This window comes from Staurois parvus, unplaced genomic scaffold, assembly GCF_062004578.1.
Source record: "Staurois parvus isolate SC_StPar_1 unplaced genomic scaffold, SC_StPar_1.0 ptg002683l, whole genome shotgun sequence".
Classification (NCBI taxonomy): domain Eukaryota; kingdom Metazoa; phylum Chordata; class Amphibia; order Anura; family Ranidae; genus Staurois; species Staurois parvus.
In genome coordinates, this window is record NW_028320479.1 from 71,812 (window position 1) to 97,639 (window position 25,828).

General features: G+C 46.7%; 1 protein-coding gene across 1 annotated transcript; it reads left to right on the forward strand.

Annotated features, from left to right (window-relative positions):
• Positions 1-268: 268 nt before the first annotated feature.
• On the forward strand, positions 269-17,386 carry LOC149429961 (transmembrane protein 208). The gene is made up of 6 exons (XM_089666311.1): positions 269-504; positions 3,711-3,806; positions 4,460-4,519; positions 5,344-5,480; positions 8,998-9,082; positions 17,112-17,386. The coding sequence occupies exons 1-6, from the start codon at positions 499-501 to the stop codon at positions 17,250-17,252; spliced, it is 525 nt and encodes a 174-aa protein (XP_089522437.1). The 5' UTR covers positions 269-498; the 3' UTR covers positions 17,253-17,386.
• The last annotated feature ends 8,442 nt before the right edge of the window (positions 17,387-25,828 follow it).

The window sequence follows — 25,828 nt, forward strand, 5'->3', positions numbered from 1 at the left end:
TGTATACTGGCTCTTTGCTACATTAAAGTTCATTAAACAAAAGCGAGTGGAGGTGACGTTTCCTGTTGAGCGGAGATGACGTTTCCTGTTGAGTGGAGATGACGTTTCCTGTTGAGTGGAGATGACGTTCCCTGTTCAGTGGAGATGACGTTTCCTGTTCAGTGGAGGTGACGTTACCTGTTCAGTGGAGATGACGTTTCCTGTTGAGTGGAGCTCCACTCTGTAACCTGACTAAAAAAAGGGGGGAGTGGAGGTCACGTGTTTCCTGTCGACAACGGAACTTCATTCTGCAGCCAGACCCCTCTCATCCTTGGAAGCTCGGATAGGAAGTTTCTTCTATGAGGGCGGAACTTCTGTTGATCGTACGCAATAACTACTTGCCGTCACCAAAACGAGGGCGGAAGTGGTAATTCCTACTGCCCACACAGTGCCGGTTGATGACGTCCTTGTAGCGCGCCGGATGTACCCCGTGTGCTGAGCTGGAGATGAGCTGCAGGGATGGCGGTGAGATAAACGAGCGCTGACAATGAGGAGATAACACAGAGGGAATCCACAGCGCCATCTTTACTATGGGCAGTCTGAGCTGAGCCCCAACTTTACTGACTTATGCTCTTTGCTAACCACTGCACACCTGACTGATCCCTGTCCATACTAACTAAATTACTGACTACTGCACATTCCTACTACACGCCATTTCCTCATGACATCACTGTATACGTCACAGAAATCTCCATACTGACCACACCTCCTTACTAATCACTGACCACACCTCCCTACTAATCATTGCGCACCTCACTGACCACACCTCCTTACTAATCACTGACCACACCTCCCTACTAATCATTGCGCACCTCACTGACCACACCTCCTTACTAATCACTGACCACACCTCCCTACTAATCACTGCGCACCTCACTGACCACACCTCCTTACTAATCACTGCGCTCCTCACTGACCACACCTCCTTACTAATCACTGCGCACCTCACTGACCACACCTCCTTACTAATCACTGCGCACCTCACTGACCACACCTCCTTACTAATCACTGCGCACCTCACTGACCACACCTCCTTACTAATCACTGCGCACCTCACTGACCACTCCTCCTTACTAATCACTGCGCACCTCACTGACCACTCCTCCTTACTAATCACTGCGCACCTCACTGACCACTCCTCCTTACTAATCACTGCGCACCTCACTGACCACACCTCCCTACTAATCATTGCGCACCTCACTGACCACACCTCCTTACTAATCACTGCGCACCTCACTGACCACACCTCCTTACTAATCACTGCGCTCCTCACTGACCACACCTCCTTACTAATCACTGCGCACCTCACTGACCACACCTCCTTACTAATCACTGCGCACCTCACTGACCACACCTCCTTACTAATCACTGCGCTCCTCACTGACCACACCTCCTTACTAATCACTGCGCACCTCACTGACCACACCTCCTTACTAATCACTGCGCACCTCACTGACCACACCTCCTTACTAATCACTGCGCACCTCACTGACCACACCTCCTTACTAATCACTGCGCACCTCACTGACCACTCCTCCTTACTAATCACTGCGCACCTCACTGACCACTCCTCCTTACTAATCACTGCGCACCTCACTGACCACTCCTCCTTACTAATCACTGCGCACCTCACTGACCACACCTCCCTACTAATCATTGCGCACCTCACTGACCACACCTCCTTACTAATCACTGCGCACCTCACTGACCACACCTCCTTACTAATCACTGCGCTCCTCACTGACCACACCTCCTTACTAATCACTGCGCACCTCACTGACCACACCTCCTTACTAATCACTGCGCACCTCACTGACCACACCTCCTTACTAATCACTGCGCACCTCACTGACCACACCTCCTTACTAATCACTGCGCACCTCACTGACCACTCCTCCTTACTAATCACTGCGCACCTCACTGACCACTCCTCCTTACTAATCACTGCGCACCTCACTGACCACACCTCCCTACTAATCATTGCGCACCTCACTGACCACACCTCCTTACTAATCACTGCGCACCTCACTGACCACACCTCCTTACTAATCACTGCGCACCTCACTGACCACACCTCCTTACTAATCACTGCGCACCTCACTGACCACTCCTCCTTACTAATCATTGCGCACCTCACTGACCACTCCTCCTTACTAATCACCGCGCTCCTCACTGACCACACCTCCTTACTAATCACCGCACTCCTCACTGACCACACCTTACTAATCACCGCGCTCCTCACTGACCACACCTCCTTACTAATCACCGCGCTCCTCACTGACCACACCTCCTTACTAATCACTGCGCTCCTCACTGACCACACCTCCTTACTAATCACTGCGCTCCTCACTGACCACACCTCCTTACTAATCACTGCGCACCTCACTGACCACTCAGGGATGGGGAGGGGTCAGGCAGATTGGGGGTGGGGTCAGAATGAATGAGGGTGGGGTGATTTGGATTGGGGGTGGAGAGAGGATCAGGAGGATTAAGGGTGGGGAGAGGGTCAGGCGGATTGAGGGTGGGGTGAGTTGAATTGGGGGTTGGGAGGGCTTATGTAGATTGAGGATGGGGTGATGTAGATTGGGGGTGGGTAGAGGGTCAGGCAGATTGAGGGTGGGGTGGAGTAATGTCGATTGGGGGTGAGTAGGGGGTCAGGCGGATTGAGGGTGGGGTGGAGTAATGTTGATTGGGGGTGAGTAGGGGGTCAGGCGGATTGAGGGTGGGGAGGGGGTCAGGTGAGGTGAATTGGGGGTGGGGAGGGGTGATGGGGTCAGGAGGATTGAGGAATAGGTGGGGTGATGTAGATTGGGCGTGTGGAGGGGGTCATGTGGATTGAAGGTGGTTAGGGGGCCAGGTGGATTGAGGGTGGGGAGGGGGTCAGGTAGATTGAGGGTGGGGTGAGGTGAATTGGGGGTGGGGAGGGCTGATGTTGATTGGGGATGGGGTCAGGAGGATTGAGGATGGGGTGGGGTGATGTAGATTGGGGGTGGGGAGAGGGTCAGGCGGATTGAGGGTGGGGTGGAGTTATATCGATTGGGGGTGAGTAGAGGGTCAGGTGGATTGAGGGTGGGGAGGGGTGACGGGGATGGGCTCAGGAGGATTGAGGAATGGGTGGGGTGATGTAGATTGGGGGTGGTTAGGGGGTCATGTGGATTGAGGGTGGTTAGGGGGTCAGGCGGATTGAGGGTGGGGTCAGGCGGATTGAGGGTGGGGTCAGGAGGATTGAGGGTGGGGTCAGGAGGATTGAGGGTGGGGTGGGATGATATAGATTAAGGGTGGGGGGGGGTCAGACGGATTGAGGGTGGGGTGAGCTGATGTTGATTGGGGGTGGGGGGAGGGGTCAGGCAGATTGAGGGTGGGGTGGAGTAATGTAGATTGGGGGTGAGTAGAGGGTCAGGTGGATTGAGGGTGGGGAGGGGTGATGGGGATGGGCTCAGGAGGATTGAGGGTGGGGTGATGTAGATTGGGGGTGGGTAGGGGGTCAGGCGGATTGAGGGTGGGGAGGGGTTCAGGCGGATTGGGGGTGGGGAGGGGTCATGCGGATTGGGGGTGGTCAGGTTGAATTTAGTGGAGATGGATTGGTGGATCATTCTATTGTTTCCCTGATCCATCACATGGCAGATTCTAGAACCTGAAATATGTCGCTATCTTGTCATTTCTTTTTACAGCCTAAAGGAAAAGTCGGTACAAAGGGGAAGAAACAGATTTATGAGGAGAACAAAGAGACGCTGAGCTTTTATCTGCGAATCATTCTGGGGGCCACTGTGAGTGTTCTGGGGCCCCACACCTTCCAATCTACTTTCAACTTTTCTGTTGGGTTCCTGATAAGATGGAGCCAGAAACCTTTCTTTGTTTGACGTGCGCTGTGCCCGTGACGTGTGTGCGCTGTGCCCATGACGTGTGTGCGCTGTGCCCATGACGTGTGTGCGCTGTGCCCATGACGTGTGTGCGCTGTGCCCGTGATGTGTGTGCACTTTGCCCTATGACGTGTGTGTGTGAGTGCGCTGTGCCCCGGGACGTGTGTGAGTGCGCTGTGCCCCGGGACGTGTGTGAGTGTGCTGTGCCCCGGGACGTGTGATGTGTGCGCTGTGCCCCAGGACGTGTGTGCTGTGCCCCGGGACGTGTGATGTGTGCGCTGTGCCCCGGGACGTGTGATGTGTGCGCTGTGCCCCAAGACGTGTGTGTGCTGTGCCCCGGGACGTGTGATGTGTGTGCTGTGCCCCATGATATGTGACGTGTGTGCTGTACCTTGAGACGTGCGCTCCATGATAAATCCTCATTTGTAATTATGATGCGTATGTAGTAAATGGTGGGGGGGGGGTATTTTTACTCTAACGGTGAATAGTGATTGTAACGTCTGTTGCTGCCAATTAATGGATTGTAAGATGATTTATTACCACTTATGTCTCCAAATTAGGTTTTGTATGGAGCCGTCAGTCTGGGAATCTTCTACAGTTCGTCCTCCTTCTGGAGCTGGGTGAGCGATCTCTGATTATCAATCTGTGAGGAAATCGCATAAGACCACATGTGATCTCACTTTGATATTTCAGGTCTGGGGAGGGTCACATAGGATTGGATGTGATCTCCCCCTATAGTTCAGGTCTGGGAGGGTCACATAGGATTGGATGTGATCTCCCCCTATAGTTCAGGTCTGGGGAGGGTCATAGAAGATCAGACGTGATCTCTCTTCAGTATTCCATGTCTGGGGAGGGTCATAGAAGATGGGATGTGATCTCTCTCTATAGTCCATGTCTGGGGGGGGTCATAGAAGATGGGATGTGATCTCCCCCTATAGTTCATGTCTGGGGAGGGTCATAGAAGATGGGATGTGATCTCTCTCCAGTATTCCATGTCTGGGGAGGGTCATAGAAGATGGGATGTGATCTCTCTCCAGTATTCCATGTCTGGGGGGGGTCATAGAAGATGGGATGTGATCTCTCTCCAGTATTCCATGTCTGGGGGGGGGTCATAGAAGATGGGATGTGATCTCTCTCCAGTATTCCATGTCTGGGGGGGGTCATAGAAGATGGGATGTGATCTCTCTCCAGTATTCCATGTCTGGGGGGGGTCATAGAAGATGGGATGTGATCTCTCTCCAGTATTCCATGTCTGGGGGGGGTCATAGAAGATCAGACGTGATCTCTCTCCAGTATTCCATGTCTGGGGAGGGTCATAGAAGATGGAATGTGATCTCTCTCCAGTATTCCATGTCTGGGGGGGGTCATAGAAGATGGGATGTGATCTTCCCGTGATATTTCAGGTGCAGACACACAGGGTAACCTCCTCCCTCTCCTCATGCAGGCCTTTCTGGTTTTCAGTGGAGCTGTGTACACTGCAGCATATCGCTCCATGCGAGGAATGGCCCAAGCATCCTTCTCAGAAGATGGAACTTTGCTGGATGGGGGAATTGACCTGAACATGGAGCAAGGAATGGCTGAGTAATTAACTTTCATCTTCTTGAAATAATTGGTATAATCAATTAGATATTCATTCTTGAAATAATAGCTTGGACCCCAGTTGGGGCTTCTGTGGCCCTGAGCTAGTTACTGGGTGGCCCCTGGGATCTCTGCAGACACTGTTCTATGTTTTCTTTTTCTTTTTTGTGCTTTCTGAAGCAATTGAAAGAAAAATCTTTTAGGGGTTAAAGGATAAGTTCACCTTCCTTAACATGTTACACTCGTATTCAGGGTGTAACATGTTACTGATGCAGCAGCCCCTACACCCCGAGTCCTCATTATGACAGCGGGCAGGGGATCTTCTCGCACCCGTTCTCACGAAAAAAAAAAAAAATGTGACCGTTTTGGAGCTCCACCTACCCGGCCACATAATTTATTCACAGAGCTCTGTGAATGGGATAACTACAACTACCGTCCGCCATTGCGGCTGATGGCTTGTGGTTCTTAATGAACTACCATGGAGTTGATGAGCGCTCTAGGTAGTTCATTGATCCTTCCTGTCCCTCAGTAACTGTCTGTCCTACATAATATGGACAGACAGATACACTGACAATCTGCAGAAGGGTCAGACAAAATAGGCAACAATTTAGCTATGGCTTGCTGTCAATATGCTGCTATTTCAGGGCAAAACCATATCAAGTGCAAAACATCCACCCCAGATTTGTGACCACATATACAATTTGTGGTTAACATACCCCCCATTACATGCAAATGACATAGAGTAACATATGTTTGGTCGATAGTATATAATTGTATCAAATTATTTTTACTTGCTGGTGATACAATTCTAATGCGTCATGGATGGTCAAATAGCCTGCCATTCGTATTATTCCTTCAGTGGGGCGCCACATAGATTAGCCTGCAATAAAGTGTAAATATTAACCCTTTTGAGCTAAGATGTTGTTTTTCTCTTTTATCGTTTACAATGGCTCTTGTTAATAGAAAAAACAACTTTTGGTATTTGCTATTTTATATACGATTGTGTTCTGGTGCCCCAGAGGTCTGACCATTTGGTCTGTGTTTCAAATATACATATTTAACACAAGTCATTTTAGGGGGGCTGTAGGGAGCACCCTAATCTTACCCCTCTATGGTCTCATGTAGTGGTCCATGACTCTCTCCTGCAGCATGTCCCCAGTCTCCAGCAACTCCTTGTAGATGGTTGAAGTCTCTGCTCATCTTCTGCAGTCTACACTTTTCTGTAGAATTACATTTACTGACAATGATGTGTAGCCTTCTGGTGTCAGAGGCTATTATCTGTGCCGCCCTGAGCATAGATGTCTTTCTAATGTCGGATCGTATTTTGGTATGTGTTGTGCTGTGTGTGAGGACTTCTAGAGCTGCATCGTATCCAGCAGTGTGTGCTCAGCAGAAATGTCTTTCTAGTCCCTGTGTATATTGTACTCTGGGGGATCGCTGACAATAGGTCCCGTAGGGATGAAGTGCACTGGATTCCACCTCTTTCTTGCTGTGTGGCCTCGTTATTAGACCTTCACCCTCCTCCTCTGACATTGTTGTGGCATTGCACTAGGTGCACACAGACATATCTCTCGCCATAATAGATCTATTTGCACATGGTGGTAGTCCATAACATTCCAGCCTTGCACACTTATAATGGATGCAGAGGAAAATGTGTGCAGGTCAGTTCTCTGGAGCATAGTCCACAGAATCTGCTCCTTACATATTTCCTCATGACATTAGCAATACCTCCTAACAAATACATTTACTGTTTGTATCTGCTTTTCATAGCAAATACAAACTGCCGATTTTACTTTTGCTGATGTTTCTGCTGTCTACTCGCCTGCTTCTGTACTTTGCTCTGCATAGTAGAAATGATTTATCCATCTTCACAATTACCCTTCCTTTCAGTGTGCTATGCTCTGTCTCTGCAGAGTATCCTTTTACTTTCCTCACCACTGCAGAGGATCTGATCGCATTGCTCAGCACTGCAGAGGATCTGATCGCATTGCTCAGCACTGCAGAGGATCTGATCGCATTGCTCAGCACTGCAGAGGATCTGATCGCATTGCTCAGCACTGCAGAGGATCTGATCGCATTGCTCAGCACTGCAGAGGATCTGATCGCATTGCTCACCACTGCAGAGGATCTGATCGCATTGCTCACCACTGCAGAGGATCTGATCGCATTGCTCACCACTGCAGAGGATCTGATCGCATTGCTCACCACTGCAGAGGATCTGATCGCATTGCTCAGCACTGCAGAGGATCTGATCGCATTGCTCAGCACTGCAGAGGATCTGATCGCATTGCTCAGCACTGCAGAGGATCTGATCGCATTGCTCAGCACTGCAGAGGATCTGATCGCATTGCTCAGCACTGCAGAGGATCTGATCGCATTGCTCAGCACTGCAGAGGATCTGATCGCATTGCTCAGCAATGCAGAGGATCTGATCGCATTGCTCACCACTGCAGAGGATCTGATCGCATTGCTCAGCACTGCAGAGGATCTGATCGCATTGCTCACCACTGCAGAGGATCTGATCGCATTGCTCAGCACTGCAGAGGATCTGATCGCATTGCTCAGCACTGCAGAGGATCTGATCGCATTGCTCAGCACTGCAGAGGATCTGATCGCATTGCTCAGCACTGCAGAGGATCTGATCGCATTGCTCAGCACTGCAGAGGATCTGATCGCATTGCTCAGCACTGCAGAGGATCTGATCGCATTGCTCAGCACTGCAGAGGATCTGATCGCATTGCTCAGCACTGCAGAGGATCTGATCGCATTGCTCAGCACTGCAGAGGATCTGATCGCATTGCTCAGCACTGCAGAGGATCTGATCGCATTGCTCAGCACTGCAGAGGATCTGATCGCATTGCTCAGCACTGCAGAGGATCTGATCGCATTGCTCAGCACTGCAGAGGATCTGATCGCATTGCTCAGCACTGCAGAGGATCTGATCGCATTGCTCAGCACTGCAGAGGATCTGATCGCATTGCTCAGCACTGCAGAGGATCTGATCGCATTGCTCAGCACTGCAGAGGATCTGATCGCATTGCTCAGCACTGCAGAGGATCTGATCGCATTGCTCAGCACTGCAGAGGATCTGATCGCATTGCTCAGCACTGCAGAGGATCTGATCGCATTGCTCAGCACTGCAGAGGATCTGATCGCATTGCTCAGCACTGCAGAGGATCTGATCGCATTGCTCAGCACTGCAGAGGATCTGATGGCATTGCTCAGCACTGCAGAGGATCTGATCCCATTCCGCACCACTGCAGAGTATTAGTACTCCTCCTCAGTTTACTTATGATAGTCTCCATATTTTGTATTGTATCATTCTCCTCACCTCAGCCACTTTACCTGTTTGTTTTTGGCAGATGAATGCTCTGTAGATAATGTAGATCCAGTAAGTAGCTACAGACTGAAGGGTACAAGACGCTGGCTATAGTAGATTCTCATTGTGCGGTCAGTTCTCCTGTACTGACAAATGTTCGCCCGCTCCTGTACTGATTGATAGTTACCCTTTTCTTTTCAGACACCTGAAGGATGTGGTGCTTCTGACGGCCATTGTGCAGGTTCTGAGCTGCTTCTCTCTCTATGTCTGGTACTTTTGGCTGCTGGTGAGTATTTTTTGTTGGCTTCTTGTCTTTACTCCCTAGGTGCCAGCAGTAGATGTTTCTAGAGATCAGTATGAGGATTTGTTCAGACAATATTGCTCTGGTGTGTGCTGATTTCAGCTCTCCCAGCTTTGCCATGTCTAAAAATCAATTCAGACTTGTGTCTAGAAAAGGAAATGTTTTGTTCTTTTTACAGTGTGCCTTTTACTGCAGGGGACTAGAGAAGAGTATATAGACTGTAAGGGAATATAAAGCTGACATTCACAAAATATTCGCTGCAGGTGAATGCTATAGGTTGCATATGTTTTAACCACTTCAGTACCAGAACCTTTTATCCCCTTCCTGCCCAGGCCATTTTTACATTTTCAGCGCTGTCAAACTTTGAATAACAATTATTCAGTTATGCAACACTGTACCCAAATTAACGTTACATAATTCTTGAGACCATGAGTTAGAGCTTTTTTTTTGGTGGTATTCAATCTCCACATGTTTTCTATGTTTCTGTTTATAAAATTTTGAAAATAGATAATATTTTTTTCTTCATAAATTTAGGTCACAATGTATTCTAATATATTCTATTTTGTAACAATAACCCACATCGGTGTATATTATTTAATCTGTGTGAACGTTATAGAGATTACAAACTATGTGATATAGATATGAAAATTGATCAATCCTGACGTACTGACAGACAATCTCATTTCTTGAGGCAGTAAAAGGCCATGACAACACCCCAGCCCCTCTCCATGACCCATTTTTACAAATTAGACAGGTAATTAAAGGCATGGCGAGGTTTTTTTTTAGGGTCTGACAGTGTTTAGACACTGTGCTGCTCGGGGAGAGGTGATCAGGATTTTTTTTTCACTCTTTGCTTATTACAGTGATCATTGTTATAAGAAATCGTTTTTATGAATGACATTTATTCATGTGCCATTGTGTACAATTGTGATAGCTGGGATTGGCCACAGCTATCACATGGTACAGGGGTGTTGTGACCTGTCTGTACCATTTGATCACTGTGACCAATCACAGAGATCACAATAGTACATAATAAATGGCTATTAATGAAAGCCATTGTGTACTATTGACGTGATTGCTGTGATTGGTCACAGTGATCACATGGTACCAGGGGTGGCCCGGTAAAAGATCTGTTTTCCACCCAACCCAATAAAACTAAGTGGTCATGATCAGCATTTATGTACACCCCCATATGGCTCTGTCCCTTTGCTGTGGTCAGAGTGTCAAGCACCTTTGCTCTGATGTGTAGTGTTTTCTTTACTGTAAATCACAGGACCAGAGTGTCCTATATATTCATTCTGAAGAGGGTTATGCTGCCACCTTTGATGGTTGGACACTGGCAACAAAAGAACAAGACAGGAAGTCCCTTTCCAGCCATAACTCCTCCACTTTAGGCAAGGTACAACAATGGCTTTTATCTAGGATTAGGAGATAAGCTGTTTCTGGGACTGTTTTCCTATGGCTTGTCACTGCTCAGAGGAATCACACCCAGATCCTGCACCATACACCACAAGGATGACCCTTTAAAGTTGCTGGTTGGCATTGGACCCTGTTGAAGTGCAATGATATATTACTTGGTGGCCCGGTAGGGTGCTATACCGGTCCAGGTCAGAAGTTGAATGCCTGAAGGCTCTTATAGCTCGCTGTGGTGGGTGAAGATTGGATACCCATGAGGATCTAGTGGCTGGATAGGTGAGTGCCCTGAAGTAGCTCCTGCAGGTGACCCCCTTATCCTTGGTGACTCCCCCTTTCCCATATCTCTCTACCCTCCTTCCCACCCTGGGTGGGACAAGGAAAGGGGTGTTTTCCCAAGTCATCTTCCAGGACAGCTTCACATGACAAGCTCCTCCCACCAGGAAACACCCAATCCACTTTTCCTCCCATAAGTAGACTCTCTCCACAAGGGACCCTCAGTGTTTCCTCCAGCCAGGAACGACTCCCGTTTTGTTTTTTTGTGTTATAGCCGTCTGGCGGGGTACAGAGGCCTCCTGAATGGGGCTACCCCTTTCTCTTCAGCAAGGCAGGGGCCTTGCGGGGTGGCCTCACTCAGGGTTTCCTTTGGATTGGGGGAGATAGCACCCTCTCCTTTGGTCCTGCGGGGCTTACCAGGGGGGCTAGATTCCGCTCCTCCAACATATCGGGTAAGGGACCACTATCCTGTGGGGCAAACCCTACCTTTCCTCCGCTGCACGCCATCTCCGATGGGAGGAGCCAGGTGGGAGGAAGACACGGGTCGATGACATCACTCTCGAGCTCCGGGACTCGCGAATGTCACTATCGGCAACCGAGAAACAGGAAGCAGACTGCTGCCATCTTGGTTATGGGTGGCGATCCGCAAGTTTGCCCCACACCACGGCCGTGAGGGGAGGTAGGCGAAACCGGACCCCAGGGCAGAGCCCCACCCACCCTACAAACAGAGCCGCACCAAGGGCGGGATGCGATCAGAATGGAGGCGGATCTGTTTGAGCTGGGGAGACCAGCAACAAGGTAGGAGCCTGTCAGCTGGCATGACTCCCCTCTCTATACCCCTCATGCTTCCTCCTATCTGCTGTCTCAGGGAGGAGGACCCGAGAGGGGGTACGAGGCTCTCTTTCCTCCTCTCCCTTACTCCTCCCTTCTCTCTCCTACCTCTTCCCTCTCTCTCGAGCACCTTGGGAATCTCGGGTCTGCCAGTGAGTGCACTGTTGGGGGGGGGGAGCGGGTGTCCCCCTAGGGCCCTCGGCTTACAGGAGGCCTATACCTTGTGTCTCCCTGTCCTTAGATGGGCCCACTGGAGGAGGATAGGAAGGAAAAGGACGCTTTTTGTAGGACAAAGAGAAAGTGCGCTACCTGCAAAAAGAAACTCGCTAGCGCTTGGAAAAAGCAGCTGTGCCAGGAGTGCATCGATAAGCTGATCAAAAAAGAGTCGGGGTCCCTCTTTAAATATTTCCTACAAAACATGACACAGGAGATGTCCCAAACCTTTCAAAACTTTAGGGAACAGATGCAGGAACCAACCCCGGAGGAGCCTCAACGCGGCACCTCAAGCATTTTCTTGCCGGCTAAGAAGAGAAAACAGGAACCGGGCATTGTCCGAGAAGAGTAACTTTCCAGCATTTCTGACTCGGAGGAAGGTGAGATGGAAGACCAGGATCACAGGGCGCAGAGGTTCCTCTTTCAAATAGAAGGTGCAGAAGGCCTCTTGAAAGTAATCTACGACACTCTAGACTTAGAAGAGGAACAGCCGGATCTCTCTCTGCATGACCAGCTATATGCAGGGCTTCAAAAGAGAATCAGCCCCACGTTCCCAGTCCATTCCACCCTATGGTCTACCATAAAAAGGGAATGGAAGGAGGAAGATGTGTCTATGTCGGAGTCTTGCCCAAAACTGGATGCTCCCCTCAAAGATTTCGAAATCCACAGATTTATCTTTCAAAGACGGAGGTTCCCTAAAGGACCCAATGGACCACAAGGTCAACACATTTCTCAGAAGAGCGTGTGAAGCGTTCGCAGTAAACTTTAAACCAGCAATAGCAACAACCTGCATTTCCAGAATCCTAGACATATGGTTGGGCCAGCTCTGCTCACACCTTGAACAAGGCACGCCGTCTGAGGAAATTCTTAAATCGCTACCGGTTTTGGAAAAAGCAGTGGCGTTTATTGCAGATGCATCGGCAGAAACCATTAAATATACAACAAGATCAACTGTGCTCATAAACGCAGCCCGAAGAGCTATTTGGTTGAAATCCTGGCAGGGGGGACATCGCTTCCAAATCCAGAATCTGCGGCCTTCCCTTTGAGGGAAAGCTCCTTTTCAGGCCAGAACTGACTTCAGTCCTCGAGAAGTCTGCCGACAAAAAAGGAAAGGATATCCAGTCCCCAGCAGGCAAGTGGAACGGAAGTTTTTTCGTCCCAACAGGCAGCATGCAACGAGAGAGGTCAGATTTCAGGGGCAGATGCAAGGCTGGGTCTCAAAAAGAGGAAAGGAGAAGGGAGGCTTTCTCTTTATCCTTAACCAGGACAAAACCAAAACTCAGTCCAAGTGATTGGCGGAGCCAGGTGGGAGGAAGACTGGGACACTTCCACACGCAATTGCTACAGACTACCCAGAATGCATTCATCCTAGACACAATTCGAAACGGCTACAGGATAGAATTTTCACAACTCCCCCCTCAAAGGTTCTTCGCGACTCCACTGCCAAGGGAGGAGGGAAAGGCAGACGCAGTCGTGAACCTCCTGGAGGAAATACTCCAGCAGAACGTGGTCAGTCAGTTGGAGGAAGAAGAGATGTGAAGGGGATTTTACTCCCATTTTTTTCTAAGAAGGCAGACGTCTGGGAAATGCAGAATGATACTCAACCTAAAGAAAGTGATCGAATTCGTAAAACCCAAAAAATTCCACATGGAGACAATCTACATGATGAAATACATCCTCCCTCCCAGAGTATTCCTGGAATCAATAGACCTAAAGTACACATACCTTCACATCCCAATAAGGGAGGAATCAAGAAAGTTCCTAAGGTTCGCGCTAAAGGGCAAGAACAGAACGTTCTTGTTCCAATTCAATGCACTTCCTTTCGTTCTGTCTTCAGCACTAGCGGAACCTCTGCAAGCCTTGAGACTAGAAGGGATAAACGTTATCCCCTACTTGGACGACCTACTCTTGGTTGTGGACACGGAAAGAGCTCTGAAATGCCGCATGGAGCATACAATATCCTTCTTGGAAAACCTAGGATGGCTAATAAATACAGAGAAATCACAGTTATTCCCTTCCAACAGAATCACATATTTTGGATACATTCTGGATTCCACAAGCACCTGCTTATACATGACTCCAGAAAAAGTGCTCAGACTACAGCAAGACACAAGGAGCCTCCGGGTGATAGCAATTTGCACAATCAGAAACACCATGAAGCTCCTCGGCCACATGACAGCAGCCATACCGGGGGTACAATGGGCGCAACTACACTCCAAAACCATACAGAATCATGTCCTCTTCCACTGGGATGGCAGCCAAGCGTCTCTGGATTCCATCATTCGCCTCACGCGCAAAGTGAGAGAGTCATTGGAGTGGTGGGGAAACATCCACATGCTGGAGGCTGGGAGAAGATGGAAACAATCCAACCCAACAAAAATCAGCACAGATGCAAGCATGCGGGGCTGGGGCGCACACATAGAGGGTTGCCTGACCCAGGGCAAGTGGGACCTGGAAACCACTAAAAGGTCACCAAACGACAGCTGATTACTGGCAGTTTTCAGAGCGCTTATGGCCTTTCAGGAGAAAATTAGAAGGAAAGAGATTCAGATCCTGTTGGACAGCATGACAGCCGTCACATACTTGAACAGGCAAGGAGGCACGAGGTCCTCAAGACTAATGGAACTGGTGGATACCCTCCTGAGCTGGGCAGAAAGAAACCTGAAATCCATCACAGCGTTCCATCTGAAACTAAACCTGTTAACGGACCAGCTGAGCCGAGAGGAAATCAACCAGTCAGAATGGTGCCTCAGCTGCACAGCGTTCGCCCAAATCTACAGCAGATGGTGCACTCCCTCCATAGATCTCTTTGCCAGCAGAAGGAATTTAAAACTAGGAAAGTACTTCTGCCTTCAAAGAGACCCCCAGAGTGCAGGGACAGATGCATTGGCCTAGCCATGGAAGGGGGACCTCCTTTATGCTTTTCCACCATTCAGACTACTACCAAGAGTGGTACAGAAAATACAGACGTCTCAGGCCAGAGTCATCCTGATCGCTCTGTTCTGGGCCAAAAGGTCATGGTTCTCCTTCCTGAAGAAGCTGAGCCTAACGGACCTGTGGACAGGGCAGACAATAACTTAACCGCCAATACACTCAAAGTGCAAGTAGCTGCCCTGTCTAACTTCCTGGAGCTGAAGTTAGCAGAGGATCCCCTGGTGTTCAGATTCCTGAGAACTATCTCCATACACAGAGTCCCTTGCGTGCCAAAATACCCGCTCTGGGATCTAGGCACAGTTTTAAAAGGTTTCCAGCAGGAGCCATTCAAAACCCTTGGGAAAATGCTCTCCCAGGCACTTGACCCTCAAAACCACCCTCCTGATATCCCTGGTCTCTGCTCGCAGAGTCAGCGAACTGCAAGCTCTGTCAATAATAGAGCCTTACTGCACAATCCTGGTGGATAGGATTATCCTCCATACGGATCCGGCATTTCTACCAAAGGTCACGTCCCATTTCCATAGAATACAAGAAATTGTAATACCCTCCTTTTGCAGGAGCCCGAGCAACGCCACTGATAGAGACTACAACAAATTGATGTAAGAAGATGCCTAATAGCGTACATCAAGCACACTAAAGCATGGAGACGCTCGCCCAGCCTCTTCATCTTATTTCAAGGACCAAGTAAGGCATATAATGGCTCTAAAGGCACCATCACAAGATGGATAACAGAAGCCATCCTGGAAGAATACAAAACCGTGTCACTGGCACCACCACCTGGCTTCAAAGCGCACTCGACTAGGGCCACCGCAGCTATATGGGCAGAGAGAGCTGGCGCCAACCCCCGGATAGATCTGTAGGGTCGCAACATGGTCCAGCTTCAGTATCTTTGCCAGGCACTACCGGTTGGACATGATCGCCAACAAGGACCAGGCGTTTGGCAGGAAGGTCTTGCAAGCGGCAGTCCCACCCTAATGTAGGTATTCTATTCAATCCTCTCATGTGAAGCAGTCCTGGAAGATGACTTGGGAAAACGCAGTTATTTACCTGTTAACTGTATTTCCAGCAATCTTCCAGGACAGCGTAGCTCCCTCCCGATTACTGTATAGTTACATGCTGGCGTTCCAGTCATTCAATGGACTGGACATATATTGTTCCTACTGTTATCTTCTTTATCCTAGGCCTTTGGTAATATTCCAGTACTGAGGGTCTATTGTGGAGAGAGGCAACTTGTGGGAGAAAAAGTGGATTGGGTGTTTCCTGGTGGGAGGAGCCTATCTGTCATGTGAAGCTGTCCAGGAAGATTCCCGGAAATACAGTTAACAGGTAAATAACGGCATTTTCTGTATGGCCATTTTTTTTTATTTTTTTTTTATTTCAGTGTGGTTGTTATACATTTGTATTTCTTACTGTTGTTTTTGCTGTATTTTGTACTGTCATGTACTCATGGGCTGCCCTGAATACTACATAGCGGTGCTTAGGGGCAGTCCAGGAGTCTCCAGGCACCAAATGCACTCTGTGGGACCTCTATATGGTACTTTATGTATTGCAGATCTCGCCATTTTGATTCTATGCAGGATATTCCTTAGTCCTTCTGACTTGGAAGATTATTTTTCTTGTTACTATTTATTCAGCTTGCAAAGTTCAGGAGATGTTTGCTGTTCCTGTACGGGACTGTTTCTGGTGACATGGTGGCTCAGCGGCCTTGGCTGTCAATTTTACCCAAGATAGTTTCCCCAGGAATGTGGCTACTTCTTCTTGGGCTACTTGACATCTGGTTTTGGTAGCTCAAGTTTAGTTAAACTGCAACCTGGTCTTCAGGTCACGCTTTTACTAGGTGGGTAGTTGAGGATGTCACCTTTAAGTTGGTGTTTGTTGCGGACTGCTGCATGAGGTTTCTAACCTGTTGTGTTAAGTTGATTGGGGGCTGTTGCTTGTTGCCCTCGCCTCATATCCAATGCTTTAAGCTATACCTTTTTGTAATTTAATATATGAATGCTTTGTGTCCTGTGTTGTACAATAAAGAAAATTGAGTTTTTGGTTTACCTCTAAAATCCTTTTCTTAGAGTAAATCACTGGACATCTCACCCCTCTTTCTTGGGTTCATGCCCTTCTACAAAAACTAAATCCACGATGAGGTTGTGGTTTTTTTTTTTGTCAGCGTCCAGTTACCTGAAGGTGGCAGCATTACCCTATTGTAATGAATATAAGGATGCTCTGTGTCCTGTACTGTACTCCAAGAAAAGGATTTCACAGGCAGACCAAAAATCCCATTTTCATCTCCTACACCCAGAGGGAGAATTCATACAACAAATCTTGTAGCTGAATGTTGCCTTCTTTCTTGCAGGCTCCTGGACGGGCTCTGTATCTGCTCTGGGTAAATGTACTTGGCCCCTGGTTTACAGCAGACGACTCCTCCACTGCTCCACCAGAACAAAATGAGAAACGCCAGAGACGCCAAGAAAGACGACAGATGAAACGCTTCTGAGGCTGAAAAAAATAAATTTTATTTTTAGAATGACTGTTGCTGCTGCCCTCCGATCTGGGACCTGGAGCTGTTCTGGAAACAGACTATATCTGTGTGCTCTAAAAATAAATATACTATGTGAGGCTCTTCTATAATGATGGCTCATATCTGCTGTAATGTCTGTGGTAGAGAACAACTTGGCCCCTATGGAGTCTACAGGTACTAGTTGAGTCCCAGTGACCTGTGCGTATCTGCTGATTGCAATGATGGAACTTATTTTTTATTGATAGACCACATCGATCCATATTGTTATATACAAGATAATTATATGCTTTTTACAATTACCTCATCAGAACAGAAATTAACAACCCCCCCCCTCACCACCACCACCACCACCACCTATGCCTTGTTTTTAAGCTGAAGGTTTTGTGCTGTCATCCTAATCTTTTATGATTTAGCTGGTCAGTAACCCTAATGTGGAATTTTCTGCTTGAATACTTGTTTTAGCTCAGTCGCTCAGGATGACCATCGGTGTTTAGCAATAGATCCATTGTTTCTGTATCACAGATTCATTTGTCCATACACTTTGTTGCCTCTCTAGGTTCGTCAATAAAACCTGCCATTGCTTCCGCGGTTGCAGATGTGGTGTTAGGTTCATGGAAAGTATGTGGCTTTAGGTCCTTTGTTAAGCAGCTGTTCTCCTGCCAGGAACTCTGGCATTCAGCGGAGAAAAAGCAAACACTCTGTGTGGATGAGGCCTAAATCTATGTACTCACTCCGATTCTTAAGGTAGTGAACCTAAACCTGTTCTAACTGCAGACTTATCTCTCCACTGGAGATAATTCCAATTGTGTCACACTGCAAGTTGAACTCTAAGGTCAGCCTTTTCAATCAGCCTTGGATTAATGTTCTGGTCTCAGAAAATATATCTATAACCAATTATACATTAGTGATGTTCAGTGACAAGAATGCTACTTACATTTGTGATCATTGTGAAAAAACTAACCTTTCACAGATCGCTTAAAAAGAATGGTGTCACACTTATCTGAGAGGCAGAATATGCTCATTGCTCAAGGAACTCCCAGCATCCTGTGGGAGAACTCTAGTTGGGAAACCCTGCCCTAGATAATGCTGTCTGTCTCTGACTGCAGGCTTAACACTACACCATAGATGTTTCCATACTGACTGCCCATGGTACATTTACTGCAGGATCACATAGGTGTACAGTATACAGCCTGCACATGTTTAAGAGCAACTTCACACTCGCTTGTGCACACAGCACCCTCCATGCAACTGCAGAGGGATGGTTTTATGTCTAGTAACACGGAGAGGCTGCAAAGTGTCATTAATGTTATATGTATAGTGACAGGGGCAGGCATACCAGGATCATCCACAAGGAGGCAGCAGAGTGTCAGTAATATTATGTGCATTGTAACATAGGGAGAATCACACCACAATCAACCACAACGTGGCAGCAGAGGGATGGTAATATGTGTATAGTGCCACAGGGGTGTCATACCAGGGTCAACCACCAGGAGGCAGCAGATTGTCAGTAATATGTGTACAGAAACACATGGAGAGTCATACCAGGATCATCCACAAGGAGGCAGCAGAGTGCAATATATGTATAGTAACAAAAGGGAGTTATACTAGGATCAACCACAAGAATGCAGCAGAGTCATGGTAATATGTGTATAGTAACACAGGGGAGCCATACCAGGATCATCCATAAGGAGACAGCAGAGTGTCATTATGTGTATTGTAACACGGGGAGTGATACAAGGATCATCCACAAAGAGGCAGCAGAGTGTCGGTAATATTACATGTATAGTAATATAGGGGAGTCATACCAGGATCATCCACAAAGAGGTAGCAGAGTGTCGGTAATATGGGTATAGGAACACAGAGAAGTCATATCAGGATCATCCACAAGGAGGCAACATAGTGTCATGTGTATAGTAACACGGGGAGTCATACCAGGATCATCCACAAGGAGGCAGCAGAGGGTCAGTAATATTATGTGTATAGTAACACAGTGGTGTCATACCAGAATCATCCACAAAGAGGCAGCAAAGTGTCATTGTGTATAGTAACACGGGAATCATACCAGGATGATCCACAAGGAGGCAGAGGACTAATGGTAATATTATGATTATAAAAACACAGGAAGACTCCTACCAACAATAACCACAAGGAGGCAGTGGAGCATCGATAATATGTGTATAGTAACGGGAGTCATACCAGGATCATCCACAAGGAGGCAGCAGAGTGTCGGTAATATTCTGTGTATAGTAACACAGGGGAGTCATACCAGGATCATCCACAAGGAGGCGGCAGGGTGTTGGTAATATTCTTTGTATAGTAACACGGGAGTCATACCAGGATCATCCACAAGGAGGCAGCAGAGTATCAGTAATATTCTTTGTATAGTAACACGGGGTCATACCAGGATCATCCACAAGGAGGCGGCAGAGTGTCGGTAATATTCTGTGTATAGTAACACAGGCGAGTCATACCAGGATCATCCACAAGGAGGCGGCAGGGTGTTGGTAATATTCTTTGTATAGTAACACGGGAGTCATACCAGGATCATCCACAAGGAGGCAGCAGAGTGTCAGTAATATTATGTGTATAGTAACACAGGGGGATTCATACCAGGATCATCCACAAGGAGGCAGCAGAGTGTCGGTAATATGTGTATAGTACCACAGGGAAGTCATACCAGAATCATCCACAAAGAGGCAGCAGAGTGTCGGTAATATTCTTTGTATAGTAACACAGGGGAGTCATACCAGGATCATCCACAAGGAGGCAGCAGAGTGTCAGTAATATGTGCATTGTAACAGGGAGAATCACACCACAATCAACCACAAGGTGACAGCAGAGGGATGGTAATATGTGTATAGTACCACAGGGGTGTCATACCAGGGTCAACCACCAGGAGGCAGCAGATTGTTGGTAATATGTCTTTAATAACACCAGGATGATCCACAAGGAGGCAGAGGACTAATGGTAATATGATTATAAAAACACAGGAAGACTCCTACCAAAATTAAACACAAGGAGGCAGTGGAGTATCGGTAATATTCTGTGCATAGTAACACAGGCGAGTCATACCAGGATCATCCACAAGGAGGCAGGAGAGTGTCATTATGTGTATAGTAACACAGGGGGATTCCTACCAGGATCATCCACAAGGAGACAGCATAGTGTCGGTAATGTTATGTGTATAGTAACACAGGGGATATAGGGGGGTCATAACAGGATCGTCCACAAGGAGGCAGGAGAGTGTCATTATGTGTATAGTAACACAGGGGGATTCCTACCAGGATCATCCACAAGGAGACAGCATAGTGTCGGTAATGTTATGTGTATAGTAACACAGGGGATATAGGGGGGTCATAACAGGATCGTCCACAAGAAGGCAGAGGACTGACAGTAACATTATAAGTATAAAAACACAGGAAAATTCATACCAATATAAACCACAAGGGAGCAGCAGAGCATTGGTAATATATGTATAGTAACACAGGGAGAATCCTATAAGGATGATCCAGAAGGAGGCAGCAGAGTGAGGGTAAGATTATGTGTTTAGAAGCACAACGGAGTCACACCAGGATCATGCACGAGAAGGCAGCAGAGTAACAGTAATATTACGTTTGTAGTAACACAGTGCAATCACATATGAACTAAATATCCATATTCTTTATAGCAAAGTCTGCTAGAAATGGTATATACCAGTGCGCAGAAGGTCTTTTGGAATGTTTAGTAACATAGTAGAGTCATACCGGGATCATCCAGAAGGAGGCAGAAGAATGTCAGTAATATTATGGGTGTAATTCCAGGATTATCCACAAGGTGGCAGCAGAGTGTCGGTAATATTATTTGTATAGTAACACAGGGGGAGTCATACCAGGATAATCCACAAGGAGGCAGCGGTGTGTCGGTAATATTATGGGTGTCATACCAGGATTATCCACAAGGAGGCAGCAGAGTGTCGGTAATATTATGGGAGTCATATCAAGATCATCCACAAGGCGGCAGCAGAGTTTCAGTAATATTATGGGTGTCATACCAGGATCATCCACAAGGAGGCAAAGCGATTTTATTATGGAGTCATACTAATTCTGGCCACAGGGCGGCAGCTCTGTGATTATCGTTAATACTACTGCGCATGCCCATGCCGCCATTCCGGTCCTCAATAAGATGGCGGTTACAGGGGACAGGACGCAGCGTTCAAATATTTTCCACGGTTTAATTTCCTTATGTAACATATAGATCGAGGTGCTATTTACAAAAGATGATCAGGTCGTCCTACAGATCTCAATATTTCTATCTCCGGGGTGAGGGATCGCATCTGTTTCCCCAAAGCAAAATGGCGTCCAAGTTCAAAACACGTAATTATCTAATAGCTATAGTGAGGGGCGGAGCCTAGTAACATTTTCCCGCGCTTGTCATTGTAAATACAGTTTTCTATCAGATCGCACACATAACAGTCTGTCTCCAATCACCTCTGTAGTTTGTTTTATCCAAAATAATGCCGGAACTTGGAGACAATATTTAAGAGAAGAATGTCTGCGATGGCGGACATATTTTTGAAGACTCTACAAAATAGCAGCTTCTCTCCCAGGACACAAAACATTTCCGTCTGCGATGACCGCCATTTTCTCGAAGATTTAAACAATTTTCTACTATAAAATGGCTTCAGACTGGGCATGCGCATTACGTCATACAGATACTAAGCTGCCATCTGCTGGCCGTTCCTGGTAGCGCTCAGCTTGATTTTTTTTATACCAGAATATTACAGGTACTTTGTCGCCGCCTTGTGGATTGATCTGTTAGCACATGATATGACATTATTGCACTGCCATCTGCTGGCTGATCCTGGAAGCGCTCACATTGATTTTTCTATAAACAGAATATAACCGGTACTCTTCTGCCGCCTTGTGGATGGATGTGGTAGTACTTTGTATTTCTAAGCACTCTACATGTCAGGACTGCGCTGCCATCTGCTGGCTGAGCCTGGTATGACTACCAGAGTTCTGACAGAATATTATTCCTCCCGATACAATCAAGTCAGGAGGAGTTATCTGCACAGTTTCCTTATTCTCTGCAGTGGAAACAGAACTGATATGTGGAGGAGGTTGATTCTCAGGATCTGTCTATTGCCGCCGCCATCTTTTTTACGACCACTGACTGTTTTTTCCTTTCATGGATGGCGCCTCGGGAATGTGCAGTAGTATGCATAGTATTACCCTTGGTAGTATGTCCAGTCACACATATCAGGCAGCCATTGTGCTGAGGATATTACAGAAAATGATATACTCAGGATCCCCTTGCTGAGTTGTTTGGTCCCTCCCCTCCCTTCTGGTTGGCTGGTCTCTAGTCTTTGATTTATCGTTCGGTTATATTTACCTAATAAATTATTATTATTATTATTACATCGAGTTTATATAGCGCCAAAGGGTTTGCTCAGCGCTGTACAACGGGGGGGGGGATAATACATGGCACAGTACAACAATAACAAACAACGTACGAGGGGTAAGAGGGCCCTACGCTTTCGAGCTTACAATCTAGGAGATAATAGATTGATATAGATTGCCAAATCAGGAGAGGGGATACATGATTATATGAGAAAATATAAAAAAGTGAGCGCTCTCCCATCAGCAGCCAATGCACCCAAGGCAATCTCAGTAAAACCTTCAAAAATACACATAAAATAAAAAGTGCGGCGCTAGTAAATATAAGATCTATGAACACATATATATCTCAGATGATCTGAAACACAATGTGGTATATAGCACTAAACAGAGACGATAACCAGATAACCAATACATCAGGTGAAATTGATAATAATGTCCAAACAAGTTGTCACAGGATCTTGCGTAGAAGCTAAAAATGCCAGGATCAAGTAGTAAAATTGCGCACTCACCGGACGCGCTATGGACAAGCACATATGTTGTATGACCCCTGGAAATCCCTCATCTAGCGGGGAAGATCGATAAACATCCGGGAGTAGATAATCCTGGTGTAATGAACAGCCTCCAGGTCCAGAAATCCCCTTAAGGCTGGGTGGATATATGAGTATGGAACTCCCTCCAGTGGTAAAGGTGAGTAATAGGATGTCCTAAAATTTGTTAGCTCTAGTAGGAGCCAAAAAACACCTCATAGTGTAGTAGCTAAAATCAAAGAATTTATTTCAAAACTAAAATTGATATAAACAGGGCAGAAACACTCAGACAGTGATTGATATGAGTAAAGTGTGACTGACCCAAAAGTAAGATGGCAGTCAGGCCTCCTCGTGGCTCCAGGCGGCTAAGATGTCACGCTCTGTTGGCTCCTCCTCTTTAGGAGGAGCGCGTCCGGTGAGTGCGCAATTTTACTACTTGATCCTGGCATTTTTAGCTTCTACGCAAGATCCTGTGACAACTTGTTTGGACATTATTATCAATTTTACCTGATGTATTGGTTATCTTCTCTGTTTAGTGTTATATACCACATTGTGTTTCAGATCATCTGAGATATATATGTGTTCATAGATCTTATATTTACTAGCGCCGCACTTTTTATTTTATGGATACATGATTATATGCCAGCCAATCAGAAGGTAGGGGGTGGATCCTCTGAACCACACTCCTTTTAACAGAATTGTAAGAGAATAATATCTTTGATGGCAGACATAATATTGAAGACCAGGCCATTTTCTCCTCCCCATAATGGCAGCTGATCTGGGCACGTGCCGTACATAAAAAGAAATGTACGCCGCAACGACCATTTTCTCGAAGATTTGGTAATTATTTCCCATAAACAATGGCGGCAGACTGGGCCTGCTCCATATATCCTGAAATGTGGTGACATCTAATGGCTGAACCTTTGAATCACCCATGTTGATTTTTCTATACACAGACTATTACTGGTACTTTCCCGCCACCTTGTGGATGGATGTGGTAATACATCATATTTCTAAGCACACAATATGAGAACTGCCATCTGCTGGCTGAGCCTGGTATGACTCCCACCGAATGTCTGACACAGAATATTATTGCGCCCAATACAATTGGGTCGAGAAAGAGGAAGAGGCTACACAGATTCCTAATTTTTTAAAGGTGAATCAGAAATGGATATGTGAAGAAAGCTATTCTTCAGGATATATGTACAGCAGCTTCCATCTTGTTGAAGACCACTTCATGGTTTCTCCTTACAAAGATGGCAGGACATGCGCACTAGTATGTATAGTATATTTGTATCCTCTTTACTTGAATGTCCATTCAGACATGTATTTCAGACTGCCATTGTGTTAAGGTAACTACAGAGAATTATATAATGTATATCATTGTATAGTAACAAAGAAAGAGTTATACCAGGATCGTCCATAAGGTGACAGCAGAGTGTTGGTAATATTATGTGTATAGTAACACAGGGGGAGTCATACTAGGATCATCCACAAGGTGACAGCAGAGTGTTGGTAATATGTGTACAGTAACACAGGGGGAGTCATACCAGGATCACCCACAAGGAGACAGCAGAGTGTCAGTAATATTTTGTGTATAAGGTGACAGCAGAGTGTTGGTAATATTATGTGTATAGTAACACAGGGGGTCGTACCAGGATCATCCACAAGGTGACAGCAGAGTGTCGGTAATATTTTGTGTATAGTTACCCAGGGAGATCATACCAGGATCATCAACAAGGAGACAGCAGAGTGTTGATAATATTATGTGTACAGTAACACAGGGGGAGTCATACCAGGATCATCCACAAGGAGGCAGAAGAGTGTTGATAATATTATGTGTATAGTAATACAGGGGGAGTCATACCAGGATCATGCACAAGGTGGCAGCAGAGTGTCGGTAATATTATGGGAGTCATACCAGGATCATGCACAAGGTGGCAGAAGTGTTGGTAATATTATGGGTGTCATACCGGGATCATCCACAAGGAGGCAGCAGAGTGTCAGTAATATTATGGGTGTCATACCAGGACTATCCACAAGGAGGCAACGTGGTTTTATTATGTTAATACGTCTTAGGAGTCATACTAATTCTGGCCACAGGGCGGCAGCACTGATTATCCTTAATGTTACTGCGCATGCCCATGCCGCCATTCTGGTCCTTAATAAGATGGCGGCTACAGTGGACATGTCTCAGCTTAAGTTTCTCCACGATTTTATTTCCTTATATAAAATATAGAACGAGGAGATCCTCATCAAAAGTCGATCGTTCTACAGATCCCACTATTTCTATCTCCGGGGTCGTGGTGTGAAGGATCGCTTCTGTTTCCCTAAAGCAAAATGTCGTCTTAGTTCAAAATACGTTAATTATCTAAAAGTTTTGGTGAGGGGCGGGGCCTAGTAACATTTTCCCGCGCTTGTATATCTAAATGCAGTTTCTAGCAGTTTGCTCAGCACTTTATCTGTGTCCAATTGCCTCAATAGTTTGTCTTATCCAAAATAATGCCGAAAACTGGAGAGAATCTGTAAGAGAAGAATGTCTGTGATGTCAGCCATATTTTTGAAGACTGTAGAAAATGGCAGCTGCTCTACCAGGACACAAAACATTTCCGTCTGCCGTGATCGCCATTTTCTAGAAGTTTTAAAC